This window comes from Corvus cornix, chromosome 2 (assembly GCF_000738735.6).
Source record: "Corvus cornix cornix isolate S_Up_H32 chromosome 2, ASM73873v5, whole genome shotgun sequence".
Lineage (NCBI taxonomy): Eukaryota > Metazoa > Chordata > Aves > Passeriformes > Corvidae > Corvus > Corvus cornix.
Window position 1 is genome coordinate 135,973,285 of NC_046333.1, and position 21,060 is coordinate 135,994,344.

Here is a 21,060-nt window from a genome sequence, read left to right on the forward strand (position 1 = left end):
CAATATTTTAAAGAAGCATTTTGAAGACTGAGCTAAAACTAAAAGTTTTATAAGAATTTTCATTAATGACGATTGCTGACACAAAATATTAACGAAAACAGAAAGAAGGCTGTCTCTATACCAATCAGTCCAACATCCTCTAAAGGCTGACTGAAACATTCTTTTAAAACACTTTCCAGTAAAATGTTATGGCTCTTTTTTGCAGTAAGTTTTCTGTATTTATTTCCTATACAATTCCTATATGTCTGAAATGCCTAAATCTTTGAAAATATTACTAATCTAGACAGATGAAACATTCATCAGAACTAAACACAATAAAAATAAATCACCATTCACCAGAAACATCATATAAATATCTGTATATTTATTTATAAAGACACACACATAAACATGTATATGTGTTTTTTATAATTGGAGCCTTCAATTTGGGGAAATAAATCAGGCATTTGGGGAACAGAATAAAGCTGTGAATAAACAAGTGTTGTTAACATGAATAAATACCAATATTACCCGTTGGACAATGATGGTTTGGAGTCATTATCTAGGAGAAAATTAATCTAAAACCAAACACACACACATGCACATCCCAAACCCAAACAAATTTAGTGGTGGGGCTAGGAATCTATTTTCAATGATACAAATGATGTCTTGACTTTGTCAGGTATAAGCCTGTGGAATGACTTGGTGCAGTGCCTCAGTGCAACTGTGCTGTGTCCAGCTGATTCAGAAAAAAACCTCTAGTAATGCTGGAGAGGGTAGAATAACCATAACAGAAGACAAAGAATGACTTCTAGTGAAAGCTGTTGTCATTTTGAAAGGTGATGAAGTAGAACATATAGGAAACCCTGTGGTAGCTGTCGAAGGGGGAAGGAAAGTCTGGTTTCGACAATCTGCCTTATAAGGTAGGTAGTTTATTCACTAATCCATTCCAGACCACAGAAGTTCAAGAGATTTTTTTAATCTTTGTTCTCAGAATCCTCAGTTTAGACATGTGAGAACAGGATATAGACCAGACCTTGGAGATCGACATCTTTTGCATTAAAATAATCTTTAAAAAAATTATTTTTTATTAAACATACAGATAAAACATATACTTTGTTAACCTATAACTAAAGACAAGTAAAGTCACACCAGAAAAAAGTTACTTGGCCATTCATACGTAGGGTTCTTTTATTATATATCTATGAGAAGACAAATGGGTACAGGATTTCAGTGCCTACTTTTGAGTGCAAGAATATTATTCTCTCAGTGAGATGGCTTCTTTGTACTTCCTTTAAGGTGAGTGAAATTTTCCCTATGTATTTAGGTGCTGATCACCCATACTTGGGAGTCTGATATTTCTAATGAGTTTAAGGAAATATGAGAATATCTGTCCCCATATTTCTCAGGGCCAGTAAAGTAACAAGTCACTTAGCACCCGTAAGCCTACTTTTTATACCAGTGACAAGATAATTCCATTGAAATTACATAAGTGACGTGTAAAATCGGTATTTATCTTTTTAGTATATGCACAACCTGAAAATAAAACTTGCCAGACATATTGTGCTTCCTCATCTTTCACACAGTCAGACAGACATTCAAGAACCATTCTTGAGTGCTTGCTTTTTATAGCATACAACAATTCTTGTAATGAACGTGTTCATCTAGCATTATTTTCTGCAAGTTCAAGCAAGATTTTGCATTTAAATTTCACTTCCACTATTTTCTGACGGAAGATCCAGAATTCCATTATATTTTTCCTCATTTGTTTCATTTTAGCAAATAGGACGGTTTTTTACACTTGCATATGGAAAGAAATTGCACACTATAAATTAGATGCAGCTGGTACACTCTGGGGAAAAAAGGGGGGGCTCATAAGGCACTTAAGAAGGGAAATCTTTCAAGAATAAATCAAAATAGCATTTAGAAAACTCTTGTGGGAGAAAAAAATGGCAATGGAAGAAACCACCATTTACATTATAGTGGGTGGGAACCCACAAAACTAAATTATTTATGGCATGAGAACACTCAATAGAAACATGATTCTAAGGCAAATGTGACTCTATTTACGCCATGGAATATCTTCCATTTCAGTGGAATAAAAAGAAAAAATTGGCCCCTCTTCCGAGAAGAGACAGGGAGTAAAGAGAAAGGCCAAGAATAGACATATTTCTAATCTAAAGAACGTGCACTGCTCCCTTGTTGAAAAGCACCATTAGTTACATTTAAGGATAATAAGCAAGTTACTGTAGTACATCAATGATCAGTTATTGTTACTGTAAGATTTTGCATTACTTTCATCCAAAAATCAGTTCTTCGAAAGTGATTAAGATCTTTATTGTTACTTTATATAGAGGAAATTTTAGCACAGAGAATTTATCAGCCCACACTACACCATCTGTTTTGATTGTTTTTGCAAAGACAGTAGTTCCTACATTAGTTCCCACTGTGCTGTGAACCTACTGCAAAAGAAAGACCCTTTCCAAAAAAGCTTGCAGTTCACGTAGGTAATGTGGATTACAGGAGTTTTCTCTATTTATTGGTGTGAAAGTTACATGGAGAGGGATGAGGAGAACTTAACTGCAAATAGCTACTAAACACAGCCTAATGAGGAATCTGCAAATATTGTTTCAATTTAAGCAAGCTAAAATCTTTGGCATGTCCAGAAGCCTAGCACCTGCTGAAATCACCAAGATTTGTCCCAGAGTGAACCTGGCAAGCACATAATTGATTTCAACATCAGAAACCTGCAAGGCCAAGACTACACAATTCTTTGTGAGGAGTAGACGACGATACAAGAGTGGATGATCCATATTTTAGTGTAATCATAACGCAGCCTTCTCCCTAATTTTATCAGTCCCAAGGAGACTTTAAAAGAACCCACACAATGTATGCCAGGTCCTTGCTTCATTATAGGATGAAATTCTGTGTGCCTTTCCATTCATCTGCAAATACCTATACCTCTGAGACAAACAATAAAAAGCGTGCTTTTAAAAATAGCCCTCCTTTTCTTCTGACTTTTCAAAAACCATTTTACCATAATGTCAGCCAAGTCAAAGGTCAGTTCAAGTAGGACTTATTTGTTTAGTGACATGAAGACTTTTTACTCTTATTCATTCCTAAGGTAAATAAATAAATCCAAATGATTTAGTATACAAGATTCAATCTCTTAAGCAGACAACAAAATTTTGTTGCTAACCGTATTGCAGCAGATAAAAGTACAAGTACTTATATACTCAACTAATGATTAAATTAATCCCATTTTGAAATAGATTTGTAAAATACGTAGAAGGAACTGCCCCCTGGCCATACCCACTCTCTCTGTGGATTACAGGGAGAGCCCACACAAGCAGTTTAGGTGAATTAGTTATTTTTGAGATGACCAAAGGCAAAGTTAATCCCACGCTAATTTATTCATATTTCTGATTGGTTGAGGGACCTCTGTGGAGTTCAAGAGTTTTCAATGTAATACAGTTTCTTCAGAATAACATTTGCTGGAATTACTAGTTATAAACAGTTTTTAAAATAAACACATTAAATAGGTTTTCATAATCAGTAGCAATAATGATATATTATTTTACCAGCTTTGCAACTAGACACATTTAAAAAACACATTGTTCTTTAAAAAACATTGTTCTTTGTAACAATATTTTCTATTTTTAATCACTACCGGTATTTTTCCTTCTTTACCCTGTAGCCTCTTGCCCACTACGGTGCTAGTCTGCCTTAGGCACGACCCTGGGCAAGATTTTTCTGCCTCAGCTGCCAATTCCTGTCCAGCAGCACGGGATCGCACTGCTCTCTTTGGAAGACTGACTGATCTCAGTTAAAACAGTCCTCTACAGCTTGTATCACATGCTTCAGCGTCTGCCTCATCTTTAAAGCTGTTTGCCTTATTTCAATATCAAATGTAGACAGAGGGAATAGAAACCTTAGTCCTAGTCAGACTGACCCCACACTTGTTCTTTCCGGAAGGGAGCTGAGAGTGGGGCTGAGGAGTCAGAGCACTCCCTGTCCTCCCTGCTCACACCTGTCCCTTACAGAGGCAGCAGTATGTTGGATGTTTCAAAGGGCAGTCAGGAAGGGGAGCAGCTTTTCCCACAGTACTGGATGCCAGTGCCCAGGTGCAGCTGCTGTGAGGAAAGGCCAGAGCTGCCCTGTGCTGGCCACAGCTCGGTCCAGTCAGCTGTACAGCGTGAGGAGCTCCAGTCAGGGTACGGTGTGAGGAGTGAAGGAAAAAGGGAGAGAAACAATGCTGCAGACACCAAGGTCAGAGAAGGGGAACGAAGGAGGCACTGAAGCAGGTATAACCCTGTGGCCTGTGGGAGAGACAATGGTAGAGCAGATATTTCCCATGGAGGATCCCATAGGAAGCTGACACCTGTGGAGAGCCCATGTGGAGCAATCTTACCCTGAAGGACTCCAGCCTGTGGGAAAGAACCATGCTGGAGAAGGGAAAATGCATGAGGAAGAAGGAGAGGCAAAGTGTTGTGCACTGTCTACAGCACCAATTCCTCATCCCCTTGTACTGCTCAGCAGGCGTATAGAAGAATAAAGAGTGAAGTTGACCCTGGGAAGAAGGGACATAGAGGTGAAAGGTCTTTCTGGGTTTGTTTCTGTTTCTCACCATCCTACACTGTTATTAATTGGTAGTAAATAAGACTGTTTTGCCCGTGACAGTAACTGATGAGTGATCTCCCTGTCTTTATCTCAACCACGAGCTTTTCATCGTATTTTCTCCCTGTTCTGATGACAAGGGGGAGTGAGAGAGAGTCTGGGTGGGCGTCTGGCATCCCAGACAAGGTCAGCTCACCACACATGCTCTCTTACATACTGAATTGCTAAGTTCAGTGACTTCAGGTGCTGAGTCCCTGTGTTACAGAATGGGGACACTGGAACTGCTTCCCGACTCTCATTTTGCTGCTTAAAGAGTTGTGTTCCTAAATAGTTTTTCCATCAGCTGTAATATAAACCTCAAATGTTTACCATTGACTTCTTAAAATGGAGAATGGCTACAAGTATGCTATAGCTAATCGAGTCCAAAAGGAGAGAGAGATCCTTCTATAGGCTGTATATTTGTATCCATTAAAATTAGAAAGGTGAACTACTGACGATTTTCTCTTTCTGATGCACTTTAAGGCAGTTGAAAATCTCATAATTTATTATTAATATTTTTCTACTTGAAAGTGCTCTTGAAAGCTATACCTATGCTTTTTGATTGCAGGAACTGTGGTCATACAACTAAGTTGTCATGAAACAGAGTAAGATGTAAACTTAAGGTAAACATGAAAAGTGGTAAAAATCAGTTTACATTTATCATACAGTACATAATATAGTGTAAGTTCACACCTCAGGTATTTAAGTCAGTTCATAAATATTACTTATGCTGTCCACTTACTATATTTGCTCCTTTCATTTCATCAGTTGCTTAAAGCAAAGTATACACAGACCACTTTGTAATGAACAGAGAAAGAGACCAACTACTCACTCTTACCTGTTTTTCTCATGAATTTTTAGGATTTCGTGTGTCTGTTGTAGCAGCTGTTTTTCTAGCTTGTATGTGGACAGGGAATTTTCCAGCAGCTGAATTTCAAGTCTGGATGTTTGATTTAGCACCTTAAGGAAAAATTAAAAACATTAATGTTTATATTGTCATGGTTATTTTGCTATAGCAGCATAATACAACCATCTCATTCTGATTTGATGATTTGTCAAAAACTGTTTCTAAATCCTTTTTTAACCTCAGCTGCTCAGCTGGTGCAAATGAACTCAATCAAGCTACACTGATATATACCAGCTGATATTCTGGCACTCTGCTTACTGTAGAATAATACTAGACCAGCAGAAAAAGGCAAGGTGTCTGCCAAATAAGCTTCATTTCAATAGAAAAAACAAGAGACATGCCTCAAACATGCATTCCTACAAAGCATGCTTAAACCAGAAAAGTGCAAGAGAACTTGGAATGAAGTCAAAGTGTTGCATCTGCTATTTTGTAAATAGAGCTCCTACTTTAGCTTTCCCGTGTTCTCTCTTTTGTGATAGCAGTTCAATGCCTTATTTCTATTTGAAATTGTTGACATTCACAGAGCAATCTGAAATTTTCTTTTTTTGTTGTCCTACAGAGGTTGAATAATTGGGAAATGATCGATATGCAGCAACAACAATGAAGATCAAAAGCTATGTTTTAGCCTGTCACTCACTATTTAGCCCGGCACTTGTATCACCAACAGTAGGTAGGTGTTTATTCAAAAGCAAGTGCTGATCTAGTTTCCTGGACAGTCCTACCTTTGTTGCAGACACAGAGATAAATATACTAACCAAATTAAACCAAAAGAAAAACATATAAAAAGGGTCAATCATCAACCCTGTCAGTACCAAGAAGCAAAGTGTGTTTCCTGGACCCCTGTGTTGAAATGCTTTTTGTGGTAATGCACGAGAAAGGAAAGAGTTTGGGAAATGTTCTCTGCAATTAGCAGCCTTTTGAAAACCACTCTGGGAGCATACCTGGGTTTCAACATCCGTGAGTTTTCTTGTCTGCTCTGCTGTCTGGCTGAGGAGGCTGGTGCCTATCTCGAGCATGGTAGCAGTGTGGTTCTGCACAGCGTTCTGCTGCAGCTGCACCATCTCTGATTTCATGTTTTCTACAATATAGCTCTCAAGCTGTAAAAGAGAAGAGGTTGTAGCTGTAATATTTTCACCTGTTTAGGCATTCTGGTGTCATAAATGGCATTCTTGTCAAAAGCAGAAATTTTAATATTTGCAGGGGGATCAAGTCTCAGTTGACCATATGACTACTGGGGTAGGGATCTGACTATCTTCCCCTCTGAGTAAGAGTCCCAATATTTTTCTAAATACCATGGTCTGCTGGCATGGGCTGGAGCAGGCCCTGTCTTTATCTGTGTCAAGGTTGCAGTGAACACTTGTTGTGGAGATATCACGGCAGCTTCAAAATGAACCCCTAAAAGAGCAAAGCACACCAGAGGAAAACATCAAACCCTACTTGTACATCATAACTTGTGAGTCTTTCATGGAAGAGATCCTATCGCATCCTACATCCCCTGGTTTATATCTGTCATTCAGTCATTCAGGAATATGATTTTTTGTTTGGTTGAGTCCCCAGAAAAATTTTTCACAAACTCAGCAATAAACACAGCTTAGTTTAATTGAGATCAAAAGTTTGTAAAGGAATGGTGACAGTATCATGGCAATAAAAGCAGGAAGTTGTTGGCCAAAAAGCATAGAAAGCTAGTTTGCTCTTTTGCTTTTGTGGTCTTGATATTTGGTTTGACTTGGCAAATTGTTGAACAGAATCTGAACTAGGACCCTCCAAATAAACTGAGTACCCCAGAGAGGGGTTCTTTTGGTTACAGTGTGTTTAATCTACATAGGCAGGATCATTCCCTTCTAGCTGACAGTGTCCTTGCCCTGCCACAGCAGGCCACAAACTCAGGGCCAGTCTACAGTATGGTGAGATTGTTTCTTACTTATACAAGCATTATTCTGGCTTGATGTGCTCCATAAAGCTTTGAGATAAAGTTAGGTGGCCCAGAACATGGTTTTCAATACCTTCCACAGAAATAATCAGTTGGAGTCCAGCTGGTTTAGACTCAGTGAAGATTTGGTCCTCAGTTTTGTCTTGTGACTGATTATCGTTCTTTACAGCTAGCTGATTTCAGACCTAAGCAACAACTGTTTAACCTAATACTTTTAATCACATTCGACCTGTTTCTGTAACAGCAAGCATGTTTCACTGTGGAAGGTAAGTGGCACCACCAAATAGTAACAACCAGATGGAGTTGATTTAAAGACTGCAAAAAGGAGCAGGAGTCAGATACCGAGTGTGATTAATAAGAACAGCTGCTTTCATTTTTTCTGTAGGTATACCTGTGCTTAGGGGTCACTACTCTTAGATATTCAAACATGTCACTTCAGTTGAGCTCACAAAATATTTATTACAAGTTTGTTCATTTGTGTGCACCTATTAATTTTATGAAGATTTTTACAGAAATAAGACACTGCCACAATGTAAAATATTTTCTGCATAAGACAGTTGTTGATGTTTTTTTTGTTTGTTTATCCCAGTTTGAAGAAACAATAACCATCATGGTAAAAACTAAAGTGGATGTCCTACAGTTTCAGAAAATAAAAAAGTTTACTTGAATTGCCAGGTAACCACTCTGGGCTGAAAACCTGCAGAGTGGTTTTAAGGGGTTGGTAAAATTTATTTTTTAATACTTTGATAAGAATTTAAATGAGATTTAACAGCCAAAGAAAACAGTGTATTGCAAAGTAATGTCTACAATGGATGTCACCATTTTCCACTCCCAATGTAAATTTAATGCTTTGGTTTTTTACTGTGAGGCATTTTACAGATATTTAGCTGGTTCAAGGGAGATTCTATTGTTCCATTGCATTTCTACAACATCCTTTTATATTCAGAGGTATTTTTCCTGTATAACTCTTTCTCATAAAATGTTTTTAGTCACCCTTTGCTTCTCACTGTTTTCTAAACAGTTGGGTTTTTTCCCCCCAAACTGACTCTTGATTGCAAATAGACCTTGTGGATGAGCCCCATAAACTGGATGATTGTCCTTTTCCATATTCAGGTTCAGAATATGGAGATTGTTTCTGGAACATCTGAACAAGGAGTTCAGTTTCTCCCATGAATTTCACTTCCTAATGAGACACAAGGTTCTCCAGTCATGGCACTGCTCACGACAGGTTACCAACACACGTATTTCCTCACATCCAATGTCTTTTGTTTGCAGATAAGAACAGAGCATGTCTGTGCTGTGGTTATACAGTGCTTGATTTGTTAGCCTGCAGCTTTCTGAAACTGCCTTGCTGTACATGGGGCACGTGGTGCATGTGTGCAATGGATGCCTCTGAAAATCCCTGAAAAAATATGGTAACTGCATTTATTACACATCAGAAATTAGAAATTACCTGTTTTCACATATAAATAAAAAGACCACAGATAGGGGTATAAATATATAAAGAAATGTATATTTTTCTCACATTACAGAGAGGATTGTGATTGTGATTGCATCTGTGTGGAGGTACAGCAGTTTTGACTAGCAAGAACACAGCCATAGATTGAGGCATATTGGATAACTCATACATTTAATTATTCCAGTCTAACACTGTCCCCATGGTATCCAGTCTTTGGCAATTTCCACTCATTACTCACCCCTAAAATAGCCTCAGATTGAATCTGAGACTGACTCATTATAACAACAAAGCTGACTTTCCTGTTTCAGAATTGCTCATTAAATGTTTTTGTAAATATTTGGTGTTCAGAACAGCACCAATAGTTTCTGTGAGCACATCTCTGGAGTATCAAGAGCAGTTCACTCAGGCAAAGGAGGGTTGAACAAGGACTGAAATAATATAGGGGTTCTGTTACATTAATTCCCCTTCCCTCCTTCACCTACTTCTTTTAGTTTGCTCAGTAGATTTATTGATTGCAATACTGGCCCTGCTAAAATCAATGCCAAAATTCCCATTGGCTTCAGCAGGCCAAGATTTCACCTATTATTTTTATTGCAGGAAGCCAACAATTTACCAGGTTCATTATGACCAAGCATGGAGTTTCATCTGAAGCCTCCCCTTCTTTGGAGGCCTTGTTTTAAGCGTATGAACTGAGCTTTCTTTGTGGTTATTTAAGAGCAATAGCATCTATTTACTAGGTGATAAAAGGATCCTTGCAGGGTGGCCCCAGAAGATCTGACACATAGAAACATATTCACAGAAGTAAATTCAAGAATGTTTAGGGGTTTAAGTCATTTTCTAGAACTCCTTCATCCTATAATTAAGTTAAATTCAATTTCTCCAGAGACTCTGAATTAAACAAGTCCTTAAATTACTGTATCTACTTATTCCAGCTACTTTTTTTTGCAACAGTGGAACAGAATTATTTTCTGCATTCTTTTCCCCTCATCCCACCCCTCCAACTATATGGGTTTCCATAGTAAATTTATGTCCTTGCTATTAATTTAGCTGCATCTGCTTTCAGTAAGACTCATTACATTGCAGAGGAGTTTTGGGTAATGCTGAATTACCAGTGGGATGCATAAGAACTTTATAACATTCGGAGAAATAAAACTGTCAGAAGGCTCAGTGTTATTGGTTAATAAACATTCCAGAGGATTATATATTAAAAGTATCTAGCCTTTTCTGGACAATGTTTATTGAATAATCTCATAGAAACCACCCAAACACTAATGGCACTATTAAAATGGAAACTCTAACTTAGTATCTGTGTAAATGATAAGTTTTTGTGGCAGATGGCTTATAAATAAAATAAGAGCTTTTACTTTGATCAAATAATGTTGGTCCCAGGTAACAACTATATGTTAAGAATTCTTATGATATCCAGATGATGTTTTCATACAGTGCCTTACAACAAGAATACAAGTTAAAGCAACAATAGACTGTACTCCTGCTACCACAGACTGCACATCATTTGGAATTATAGCAAGACAATGACCAGTGTCATTTTGTAAGAGTGGTTTTGTGTTGTCTTTCTTTGCAAACACGAATATGTACTAGTAATGCTACACCACAACACAACCAATGAAAGCTCAATTCTTCTTTTTTGTTTTCCTGTTTGAGGGAAGGTCATACCTCCCCACAGAGACAAAATGCCTCGGGGAGTGAGATATGAAAATGACATTTGATGTGATTTGTGTTTTATAAATACAAAAACAGCCTTAGTGGGAATAAACTTCTAAAGAAGTAGAAATATATAAAATACTTTAGAATTTCTTTGACTTTTGAACAAGCAGAAAGGGGTTAGGAAAGACCTTATCACTGAGAAAAGTTATTTTATTTGTGTATTGTAAAAGTTAATATTGCATTTATTAAAAATATATTCTACAAACTGTCAATGAGGAAATATCGATAAAATGGTAAATTTACAATGATTCAAGCTTCTTGTATTACAAATCCAGTGAGTAGAGAACAACAATCCTTCCACAATTTCTGTCCATGTATGATTACTGGGAATCAAGGACAATGAATGTGGATGGTACACAAAGGCAATGAACAATGCACAAATGTTAAAAATCTAATCTGTACCACATTTGAAACAACCTTAACTGATTACCTACATTAAGGTGATACAGGATGCATACTGATAACTTCAGTAAATTTATGAAATCAGCCTTGCAAGCTGAAGTGAAAGCCTTAAGTGACTGCTACATAAATTGGACTCCTAGAAAAGCATGTTGGGATATGTGGTATATGAGGCTTTCACAAAATCATTGGTTATGAAATATACTGGTTATGAAACATATTGGTTATGAAATATATTTATGGGTTCCAATTCCAAGAGGAACCAGAAAACTAATCTAGCAACTACATATGTAGTCAAACACTTTTGAGGAGAACTGGCTGTAAAAACTATGTTTCCTTTTTTTTCAATTCAATGCACCCATATTTCTAGTGTTAAAGCAGCAAGAAAATAAGCCTGTTAGTTTTTCAGTTGCATGTTAATAAAAGTAAATATTAGCACGATACTTGCACAATTATTCTGTACTTGTTTTTGCATTTTCATAAGTTTCTGTAATATTGCAACTCATCATTTTGACTTCTTACTCAGATATTTTTTCTATCTCAAGTCTCAATCACAATAGTGTGCTTGTCCAAAATCTGTTCCTGACAGAGAAACAAACAATGACTTGCAGGGAATATATGTTCATTTCTGAACTGGAACATTGGACTGTTTTTTCCAAACCAAATGTTCCAAACACATAAATGATACTTTTCCTTAAATCCTTGATTCCTTGAACGTCTGAATCTTTGGCATATCATATGTTTACTGTCTGGCTATAAGGCATAACCCAATAGATGCAATTCCACTGGGACCAGTGAAACCACAGCTGCATTCTCCTCACGCAATGACCAAACACTGTTTGATTCAGCCCCAGCTGACTGATACTGAGATTTCTTCTCTACTTGACTTCCAATATACTAATGACATCTGTCCTCATGGAGGTTGGGCTTGGGTTTATAGCAACCTTCAGTGAAATTGTGCTATGAATGTAGAGGAATCTTTCAGCTAGCTAAAAACCAACCAAACAAACCAAAAACCCAAATCAAGCAGGTTTTTCCCCTTCAGATAAAGACCAGACATCTTTTGTCAGAAGAAATCAGGGATAACACATGTATGAGATGATTCCAAAACAAATGAAGTAATCTTTCTGCTGCATTCAGCATCAGTATAGGGCCTACAGCAATTTTTTTTTTTCCTGTTCTGAATGTTGCAGTTCAAGAAAGATGTACATTATTCAGAAAAGTGTACAGAAGACCAAGAGTTGTCATAAATCTAGAAAATAAATCTAGAAAGACTTAGAATAACAAGAAAAGAACTTACTAAACTAACACAATAATGCACAGGGAGCATGAATGACCTGCTTTCCACATCCATGAAGCTTCAGTAATGGAAGTTCAATTTTAACACATTAGGTGAAGAGTTTTCTAACAGTACAGGTAATAAAATACTTATAGGGGCTCTTCTGTGAGCAATCTATGAAAACACCATCGCTATAGAGAATACTTCAGGCAAAAATCAGACAAATTATGTCATTTTATGGTTCTTTATAGTTCAATATAGTATATTGATTTCATTATTCCTAGATTTTTTAATTACTGTGTTTCAGACCTACGCTTGCAGGCTCAATATTTGAAATCAAACTCAATAGTAAAATCTCCATTGAACTAAGAGGTTTGTAAGACTCATCTCCTAATGAAACTTTTTGAAGGAAGTCAAGTAAACAGAGGAGTCCCCTGAATTAAAACCACAAAAATTTTTAAAAAACAACAAACAAAAACCAAACCAAGTAAAGCAAGCCACCCACAATGATACAAATAAAAGGAACTGTTCTGGATAGACCAAATCAATAAAATTAGGACATTCTTTGAGGAAGTTTCTGAATGTATGAATACACCTCCATAGGGAGGCACTCTGCAGAACCATCTGAGAAATTATTACATGAACCAGCTCTGCAATTATAAATTGGCAGACATTTTTTAAACTCAAGTTACTTTTATTAGGCTACTTTAGAAACTGCAATCTCTGAAAAATCAATCAATTTGTGGATATCCAAGCTTGTGTCAGTGGTGTCTTGGCATCTCTGTACCATTTTATGTTATTCAGTAAAGCACATAAAATGTATCAGGCAGTAACAGATAATGATGGTGGAAGAATATGCTGTATGGCATCCCGATAAAATCTTAGGAAACTGGAAGGGGAAGTATTTTTTTTATCAATTACTGTACTTTATTATGAATAGAAATACAAGATATGGGCAACACATAATTCTTTGTTTCAAGATATTTAAAGACAGCCCTGGCTAAGTTTACCCTATAGTGTAATATTCAAATATGAATTTCAGTTCGTCGTTAAATATGTGGCAAGAAATATTTCCAATTTGTTTTTGAAGTTTTATGTCATTCTAAAAGTTTAGCTATTTCTAGACCCAAAACCCCAAAAATCTTTATGAATGAAATTTGTGTCTTGAAATGCAATTAGTTACTTCTTCTACAAAAGCATATAAAACATTTAGGAATAAATTTCAATTACTTTTGTATGAATATTAGTTCATACAACTTATTTTTTAACCTTAAGGCTTAATAAAGTCAATAAGCAGCATAATCGAGAATCATATCAAACATGATTAAATGGGTCCCACAAGGAAGCTTCTTATAACAAGTAAATCATAAGAATATGTTCCTGATTTCTACTGATTGGTAATATTTCTGGTTCAAAGAATTATCCTGTCGAATGTTGACATTTACAAATTTTTTTCTTTCTCAACCTTTTCTAAACCACTTAATTCTATAAATTAAATTCACTTGGTTTTACAGTTGACTGAAAATATGAACCATCCCCAACATACACTGAAAGGGAAGACATAATTACAGAAAATGCAACATCTGACATATCATCCTAAACAAATTAACATCTCTGGGGCTTTTGTACAAAGATAGTTTTCTATGAAAGTGTGGTGCTAATTAATTTTCTTTAACAAAGATACTTTTTGTGAGGTCTACTTTTCAGAAACACTAATTTTGGAACAACAACTGTGTAGCAGAATATTTAAACACGGTTTTGGCTCATTCCTAGCTTATGCACATAGGACTTATAATTGAAATTAGTTTCACTGAAATATCTCCTTGCTGCATTGTGTATGGTTCTCCAAAAGTGTAATCTTAAGCTGCATAAATAGTTCTGGTTGCTATATTGCTCTGCCAGCTTATGTCTAAACTTTCAGTGAACCTGGGAAGCTGGAATATGGTTTGGAATCTATATTTGTTATAGGAGAGAGTATAATGATTTAACATTGTACTACTTGATCTATTTTTAATTCTGCTTGGCTTCTGACACTCATCGCTATGATATATGGGCACACTTTTCTGAGGAATGTTGTGAAATTAAGACTCAATGGCTTTATGTTCTAGTCCTTCAATGAGATTCTTATTTTCCTATTTTATATATATATATATATATATATGTATAGATATATATATAAACAGAAGGTGAATCTCTTTATTCATTGCCATGTGCTCTGCCTTCAGCTCTTCAGTTCTCTGTCTTAGGATTTTCCTGATGAAAAAATCAAAAATTCTTTTTCGTTATCATTTGTCTCTCCTGTGCATATCACAGATTACCCTTCTGCCTTTCATTAACCTGATATGAAGTCTCCCAGTCAACTGAAGACCCAGTACATGATATCATAGTGCTGACTGCCAATACAGTCTCAATTTTTAATCTTTTTTGAAAGCATAAATTGGAAGTTTAAATGGCATAAATTGTAAGTTTAGATGCACTGAAACCACTGAAAATACAGAAATTTCAGTACACTTGGGCTACAGGAATTCAAGGGCATCCCCTGGTCCATAAAACAACTTCCTCACTGTTCCAGGCAGATACTTAATTTTACCTACATCCAGAGAGATACACAAAATATCCACTCTAGGCATCCCACCAATCTTATAACACTAACCACTCATGACCTGCACACTCTGTATTAACATCCTCTGAGTGTGTGCTTCTATCATAAATCACGTGCTGGTGAGGACAACTGAAACATATCTCAGATCTTTTCCTACATGATAGGGAGCAATGAAAGCTTCCTCAAGTCTGATTGTTACAGGAAATTCAAATCATACTGTGCACACCCTATCTTATGATGTCTCACTGGCACCTGGTAAGGACTGAATCATGATAGGGTTTTCTTTGTTCAAAAAAACTGATAAAGTGCAGGAGCACTGTGTGTCCACAATTAGTGTTTATGCAGCTAACTTTACCTCAAAACACATGGAAAAATAGAAACAGAACACATCTGCATTGACAGCATGGTTCATGGTCTGCTGTGAGAGCAGAGAATCCTGCTACTAACTTCTGACTCAGTGAAACCTCTGACAAGGTAAACCAGCTGAGTGGACAAGATATTTGTAAGAAAATGAGATCCCTCACCTCAAAATATCTTATTTAGAGAAAAATGTTTATAAAATTCCTTTCTAGACTACACAGAATACTAATATTTTAATCAAGAACACTGTCCTTTTCTCCTCCTTTCCCTTGCCTAATAATGGCAAATATTATTTTGTTATGCTTTATGTCTTGTGTTCAGCATTTTTCTACAACACCATGATTCTAGTTTGTATTGAAGAAAGACCATTGGTACCTAATATAGCAAAGAGTAAAACCTCTATGTGCTGTAAAATCCATTCCCCGGCAGAATCCAGGGAGACTGAAACCTGAAATCTGCTGAACTACTTCAGTCGATAAGGAATTAATATCAAGACAAGAGTTTACATATTCTCACACACAGTATTTATCTGCATGGATTTACATGAGTGTATACATATTATCTCTTAAATTATGGGGTTTAATGTATGTAAGCAGCAATGTTCATTTGTGTCCTATAAATTTTGGCTGTATTTATGGTTCTCAACTTTTATTATGATAATCTGGGCACAAGCACTTTAATGATAGATGTTCTGGATATGTGGCAATGTTTACCTTAGTTTTAATACAGACATTAAAAAATTATATTGATACATCTCTGCTGGAATCACGTTATAATTTTAAGGCACAAAGAAATGAAATTTCCAGAAATATCTGTAGTAGTAAACTAAGAGCTTCAATTTCCCACAGCACTATAAAAAAGTTAACTGCTGGTGCAAACTCTAACACCTTTTATTCCCATTCTTGAAATTCGATATATACCCATTAATCTCTAAGTGCCTCCAGACATACCTACAATTCTCAGCATTATAATGAATGTGCAACTGCATAGCAGGGAGGTGGTCCTGCCAAAATATGTGCAGCCCTCAAAAATTTGGTTTCTTCCCATGCTGATGGATCTGATTGCCTTCATACATGTCAAACAGGGTATTAAAATACATAAATAAAAATCTTGCTAAATACTTCCTTCCAATAATTATTAAATTCAGAAAAATGCATAAAAATCTGACTGAAAATGTCACATATTCAGTGCATGAGCATATATTTACATATGCACATACATGTATGTATACATAAAATAAGGATGAGTTAATTCCACCAAATAGATTATAAAAACTGTTTTACAAGTAGCAGTGGAAATAACTGAGTCTCTAAACAATGCAATGAAATACCATGTATTTAAATAAGCCTGTAGCATAGACTAGGAAACTTAATAAGATAAAATTTTCTTGGTTTATCTGAAATTACATAGTTCAAGGTATATATCCTTTTATGGCTTTAATAATTGTATAGAAAGATAAGGCCTTTTTTTAAATAGGAAATATGAGAGCAGCCAAAGCATATAAAGACAATTCTGGTTCCTCCTTTCATTACATTCCTCTTGAGATTTTGAAAGGGAGCAATCACATTTCCTTTAAGTAAACATGTGCTAATACAATCTCCTTCATCCCCAGTTGTTAGAGTGAGATTCAGGGTATGATTACGGAGATCAAATCCTTGCCCTGAGTTTACTTCTTGAATGCCACAATCTCTAAATGGAAAATGTAGGACTGTGGTTTCTCTAGTGGGAATGAGCATTTTTATTTCCATTAACTGCTAAAGGAACAACCATACTGGAATTGCAATAACAAAGAGCAGAATTGGCTGTTCTGTGCTTAGCACTGAGCACAAACTCAGCAGTAATAACAAGAAAACTGGACTGAAAATCTCTATTTTAATATAACTCTGTAGAATAAAAGCCATTTCAAATGTTTAAATTTAAAGAAAATCTGACAATAAAAATCTTTTGGAGATAGTCCTGCAGTTAAGTCACTGAAAGAGGAGACAAATGAAAAGGAATGATGGAAGAGTTTCTGTCCTAAAGCCTTACTTTAGGAGAAGCAATTTGCTCCCTTTCCTTTTTTTATTTCTAGGACCTGGCAAGAATACTCCCTCCTACTTCAGTTTATCATAATCACAGGTCTTCCTGGAAGTCAATGTTATTGTGATGCATTCTTTTGTAAGTCACGAAATCATGAGCTAAATTGGGGAAGTTTTCAGCCTTCAATTACATGTCTGCTAACTCATTGTCAGTAGTTTCTCTTTTTATGGCTGATGTACAGTTTCTATTGATGTTCTTAACAAAGATAGGACAAATAAATTCACAGATGAACTACTAAGTCTGTCCATGAGCATTCATGCAGGACATACATAACATATGATAGAGGAATGGGGACAAATATTAGAAATGGATTGGCGGACAAAGAGATGGGCAGTTTGTATGGAGAAATTTGAAAATACATCTGGTTTTACAAGGGAAAACAGGAGCCACTACGCATATATTTGCAACTGTTGTACTTAATGGCCACAATTAGACAGTAATTGTTTAAGGCTCATGCTTCTTCAATACAAATTCAAATCATTATACTAATAGTGAAGCAGAACAGTTTTAATTCTTTTTTAGTAGCAAGAAACTATTCAGATGTCTTTGATATGTCCTTTGGATAATCTAAATATGAATATATTTCTGGTGATCCAGGAGTCCTGGCAGCCGTGCTGCTCCCACATTCCCAACGAAGCGGCAGGGTAGTTGTCAGGCTCAGTCTGTCACTGATTAAGTTGCTACTTTTGTTTGCAAATTTCTACACAGTGTCCCTGTGCCCAAAGTGATAACGATCACAGTCATTTCCGATGTGTAACCCAGGAACATGAACAGGCCCTTGCCCTGACGGACCTTCACAGTTCACAAATATGAAGTGACAACCCTTCTGGCATGATTAATGTAGTGAAAACACAGAGGCATGAGTCAAAGATGAGACACACCAGTTATTACAAGTCTGCACTTCACTCAGATCTTATATGAATTCTTAGCATTTATCACTGGTTTTGCTCTCTTGTTATTCCTTCTACTATACTTTTAATTTTACAAGAGATCCCAAGTAGGTAATGCATAACAATAAGACTAATGTTCTCTTGCCAAGTAAAACCACACTCAGAAGGGTGGTTTAGTAATAACTCAGAAGCATTTACAATGTAATACAAATTACACTGAATAAACCAACATATCAGAACAACAGGACTATTAAATAAAAGGAAAATATTCTAGGCTTTTCAAACATGCTGTAACTCTTCAGAATCAGAGATGACCAGGGCTCAAAATCAAATATAGGTATTCTTAAACTTTCAAGTATTCCTATTCAGGATTTTACTTCAATCTCATTTTCATAATCATAGCCATGTGGTACTATTCTTCTCCCTCATGGTAAGGAAAAATATCTGTTCTACTGACTTTGTAGTTGCTGTATATAAATGCAGACTTTCAGGTCATTAGTTTAACCACATGTGCAGAACATACAGGAATTAGGATAACATTTCCCATTACTACAGCTGCTTGATTGAAAGAAGAATTGACATCAATAATGCTCATATCTATCACACTTTGTACTATAATAGCTGAGAACAAAGTGTTCATGAATCCCAAGAAAAGTTTGGCAGCTGTTTCACTGAGCTGTAGATTGCAATCATGTTAATAATTATACATTCTGCCCAATAGCTGGCAATAATGTTCATGCCCTGTAGTCAAAACATTACAACACAGCGATTTCTTCAGGACTGGAAACAGATAAAAAATCCTGTCAGGTAGTAAAGAAATGCTGTAACTATGACTCTATCAAAGTCACATCTGCTGCTCCCAGAGGACCCATGGAAACTCTATTGGTTACTGCAGGGTGCATTTGAACCCCTCTGTCACCTGCAAACCCCTCTGCACAGAGCACACAAAATCTAAATATAACCCATAAAAATATTCTAAAATAAATGTTCTGAGAGAGGTATTCTCTTTTACAGGACACAGGTTTTCCATCACTGGTATTGCTGCTGATAGACACTGATTAACTCTATGCCATGGCTGAAGGTTTGATCTGATGAGGGGGGGACAAGAGCGCCAAAGCCAACTGAGCCATACAGGAGACCTGGGGGGCAACAGGGCAGGAAACTCCCGATTCCCCAGTGCATCCCTGACTCATCTGGATCCAATTCATTGCATTCAGGTAATGCTGTGTTTTCATTTCCATTAGGTCAAATTATATGGGCTTAGGACACAGTTTTTTTGGGGGGAGGAGATGACACAGAAAGCTTAGATAAAGTCTGGAATTCTGACATATTAAAGTCAAAGGAGGTTTTGCAGGTACCCACAATTTGGCCAGGCTTTCATTCCTGAGGCTTTCCTTTTTGACTTGCAGCTCCAGAATAGGTGAAAATATCTTCCCAAAGCCAATAGGAACGCTTTTATTTTTTATTAGCTGTCTACAATTCTAATCTGCTCTAAAACCAAACACTGGGGCTTTTCCCTTTACTGTAAACCTATTAACATGCTCTTCAAGATTATTTTCTTGTGAAAAGTATGCTGCTGACATTAGTGCAAGTGTGGACATAGGGATTATAAACCATTATTACATTTGGACTAAACTTCTAACTTCTAGACATGAAAAGAAAACTAAAACAAAAATGCTTCTGTTCCACTTGAAATAAATTACCATGCTACCACAAATTCCCAGTAGGAAAAGGGAAGGGGAGGTGTAAATTTCTTCACAATGTGTAGAATGCTTAATGGATTTCTGTGTGATAACAGTGGAAATAGTGGCACTGTTCTTTTTGTCAGTGTAAAGACAAAAATTAGGAAAACAGGACTTAATTTCTTTCTTTGCAAGTGGACTGCAAGGCCACCACAAAGGTGTTTTCCTTAAAAGGAAGAATAGGGAAAGGATTATGTAAAATGAGCTGCAGAGTTCCAGTTGAGAACTGAACTTCCTGAAAGGTCGGGTGTTGAGGGTTTGTTTGAAGCTTAACTTTTTGTGTCTTTGCAGTTCAAGACCAGATATTTCACAGCTGGGAAGCAGCAAGATCTCTGCTTTCACGGCACCCCAAAGAAGGGGATATTCCAAGCAGACCTTCAGTCCACTGCTGCCACATGAGAGAAGGTCATGGCATCTTCTTCATTGGCATCCCTAAATCTGTGGCATGTGTGAGTAGAGGCTCAGCTGGAGCACTGCAATAGCTTGACTGATCTGAATGACTTTTCCAGGTAGGATTTCTTCTACTTGCCAAAAAGAAACAGATAAAAAAAATCTCAAATGTACTACAAAACTCTGCTCTGGATGAAAGTCCCTTATCCAAACATGCAGCTGAGCATTTAGAAAATGTGATTCTATTTCCTCTTCTTCACACTTTTGTTAACATCTCTGTTAGTCTCTGTTACTTCAAGGTCCTCCTTTACCCAAGACGGTTGCACAGCTTTTCACCAGTGAACCGCCTGCCTTTGTGAGTGAAAGCAGATTTTTGCAAGAAGTATAAAGAAATCTCTCTAGCTGTACTACCAAAATTCCAGAAAGATTTACTTTTGGATATTAAAAAAATGTAAGAGAAAAGTAGTCCAACTTTTTAATCTTGTTATCACCTCCCAGATACTCAGTGCAGATCAGGGATTCGCCTAGTTATACATGAATGTAATGCATTCATAATCCTGCTTCTATTTATGTTATGCAGAAGGGATATGAATACTGGATTACTGGTGATTGGAGCTGATTATTCCTGTGACAGCTCAAAACAAGGGTTTAATCCATTCCCCA

General features: G+C 36.6%; 1 protein-coding gene across 1 annotated transcript in view; it reads right to left on the minus strand.

Annotated features, from left to right (window-relative positions):
* ANGPT1 (angiopoietin 1) overlaps positions 1–21,060 on the minus strand; it is a 157,185-nt gene that overhangs the window by 79,678 nt on the left and 56,447 nt on the right. Inside the window, exons 2-3 of the mRNA XM_010404855.4 lie at positions 6,484–6,639; positions 5,474–5,595 (exon numbers count right to left, since the gene is read on the minus strand). Of these exons, the coding sequence (XP_010403157.1) occupies positions 5,474–5,595; positions 6,484–6,639 (278 nt within the window). The remainder of the gene's footprint in view (positions 1–5,473; positions 5,596–6,483; positions 6,640–21,060) is intronic.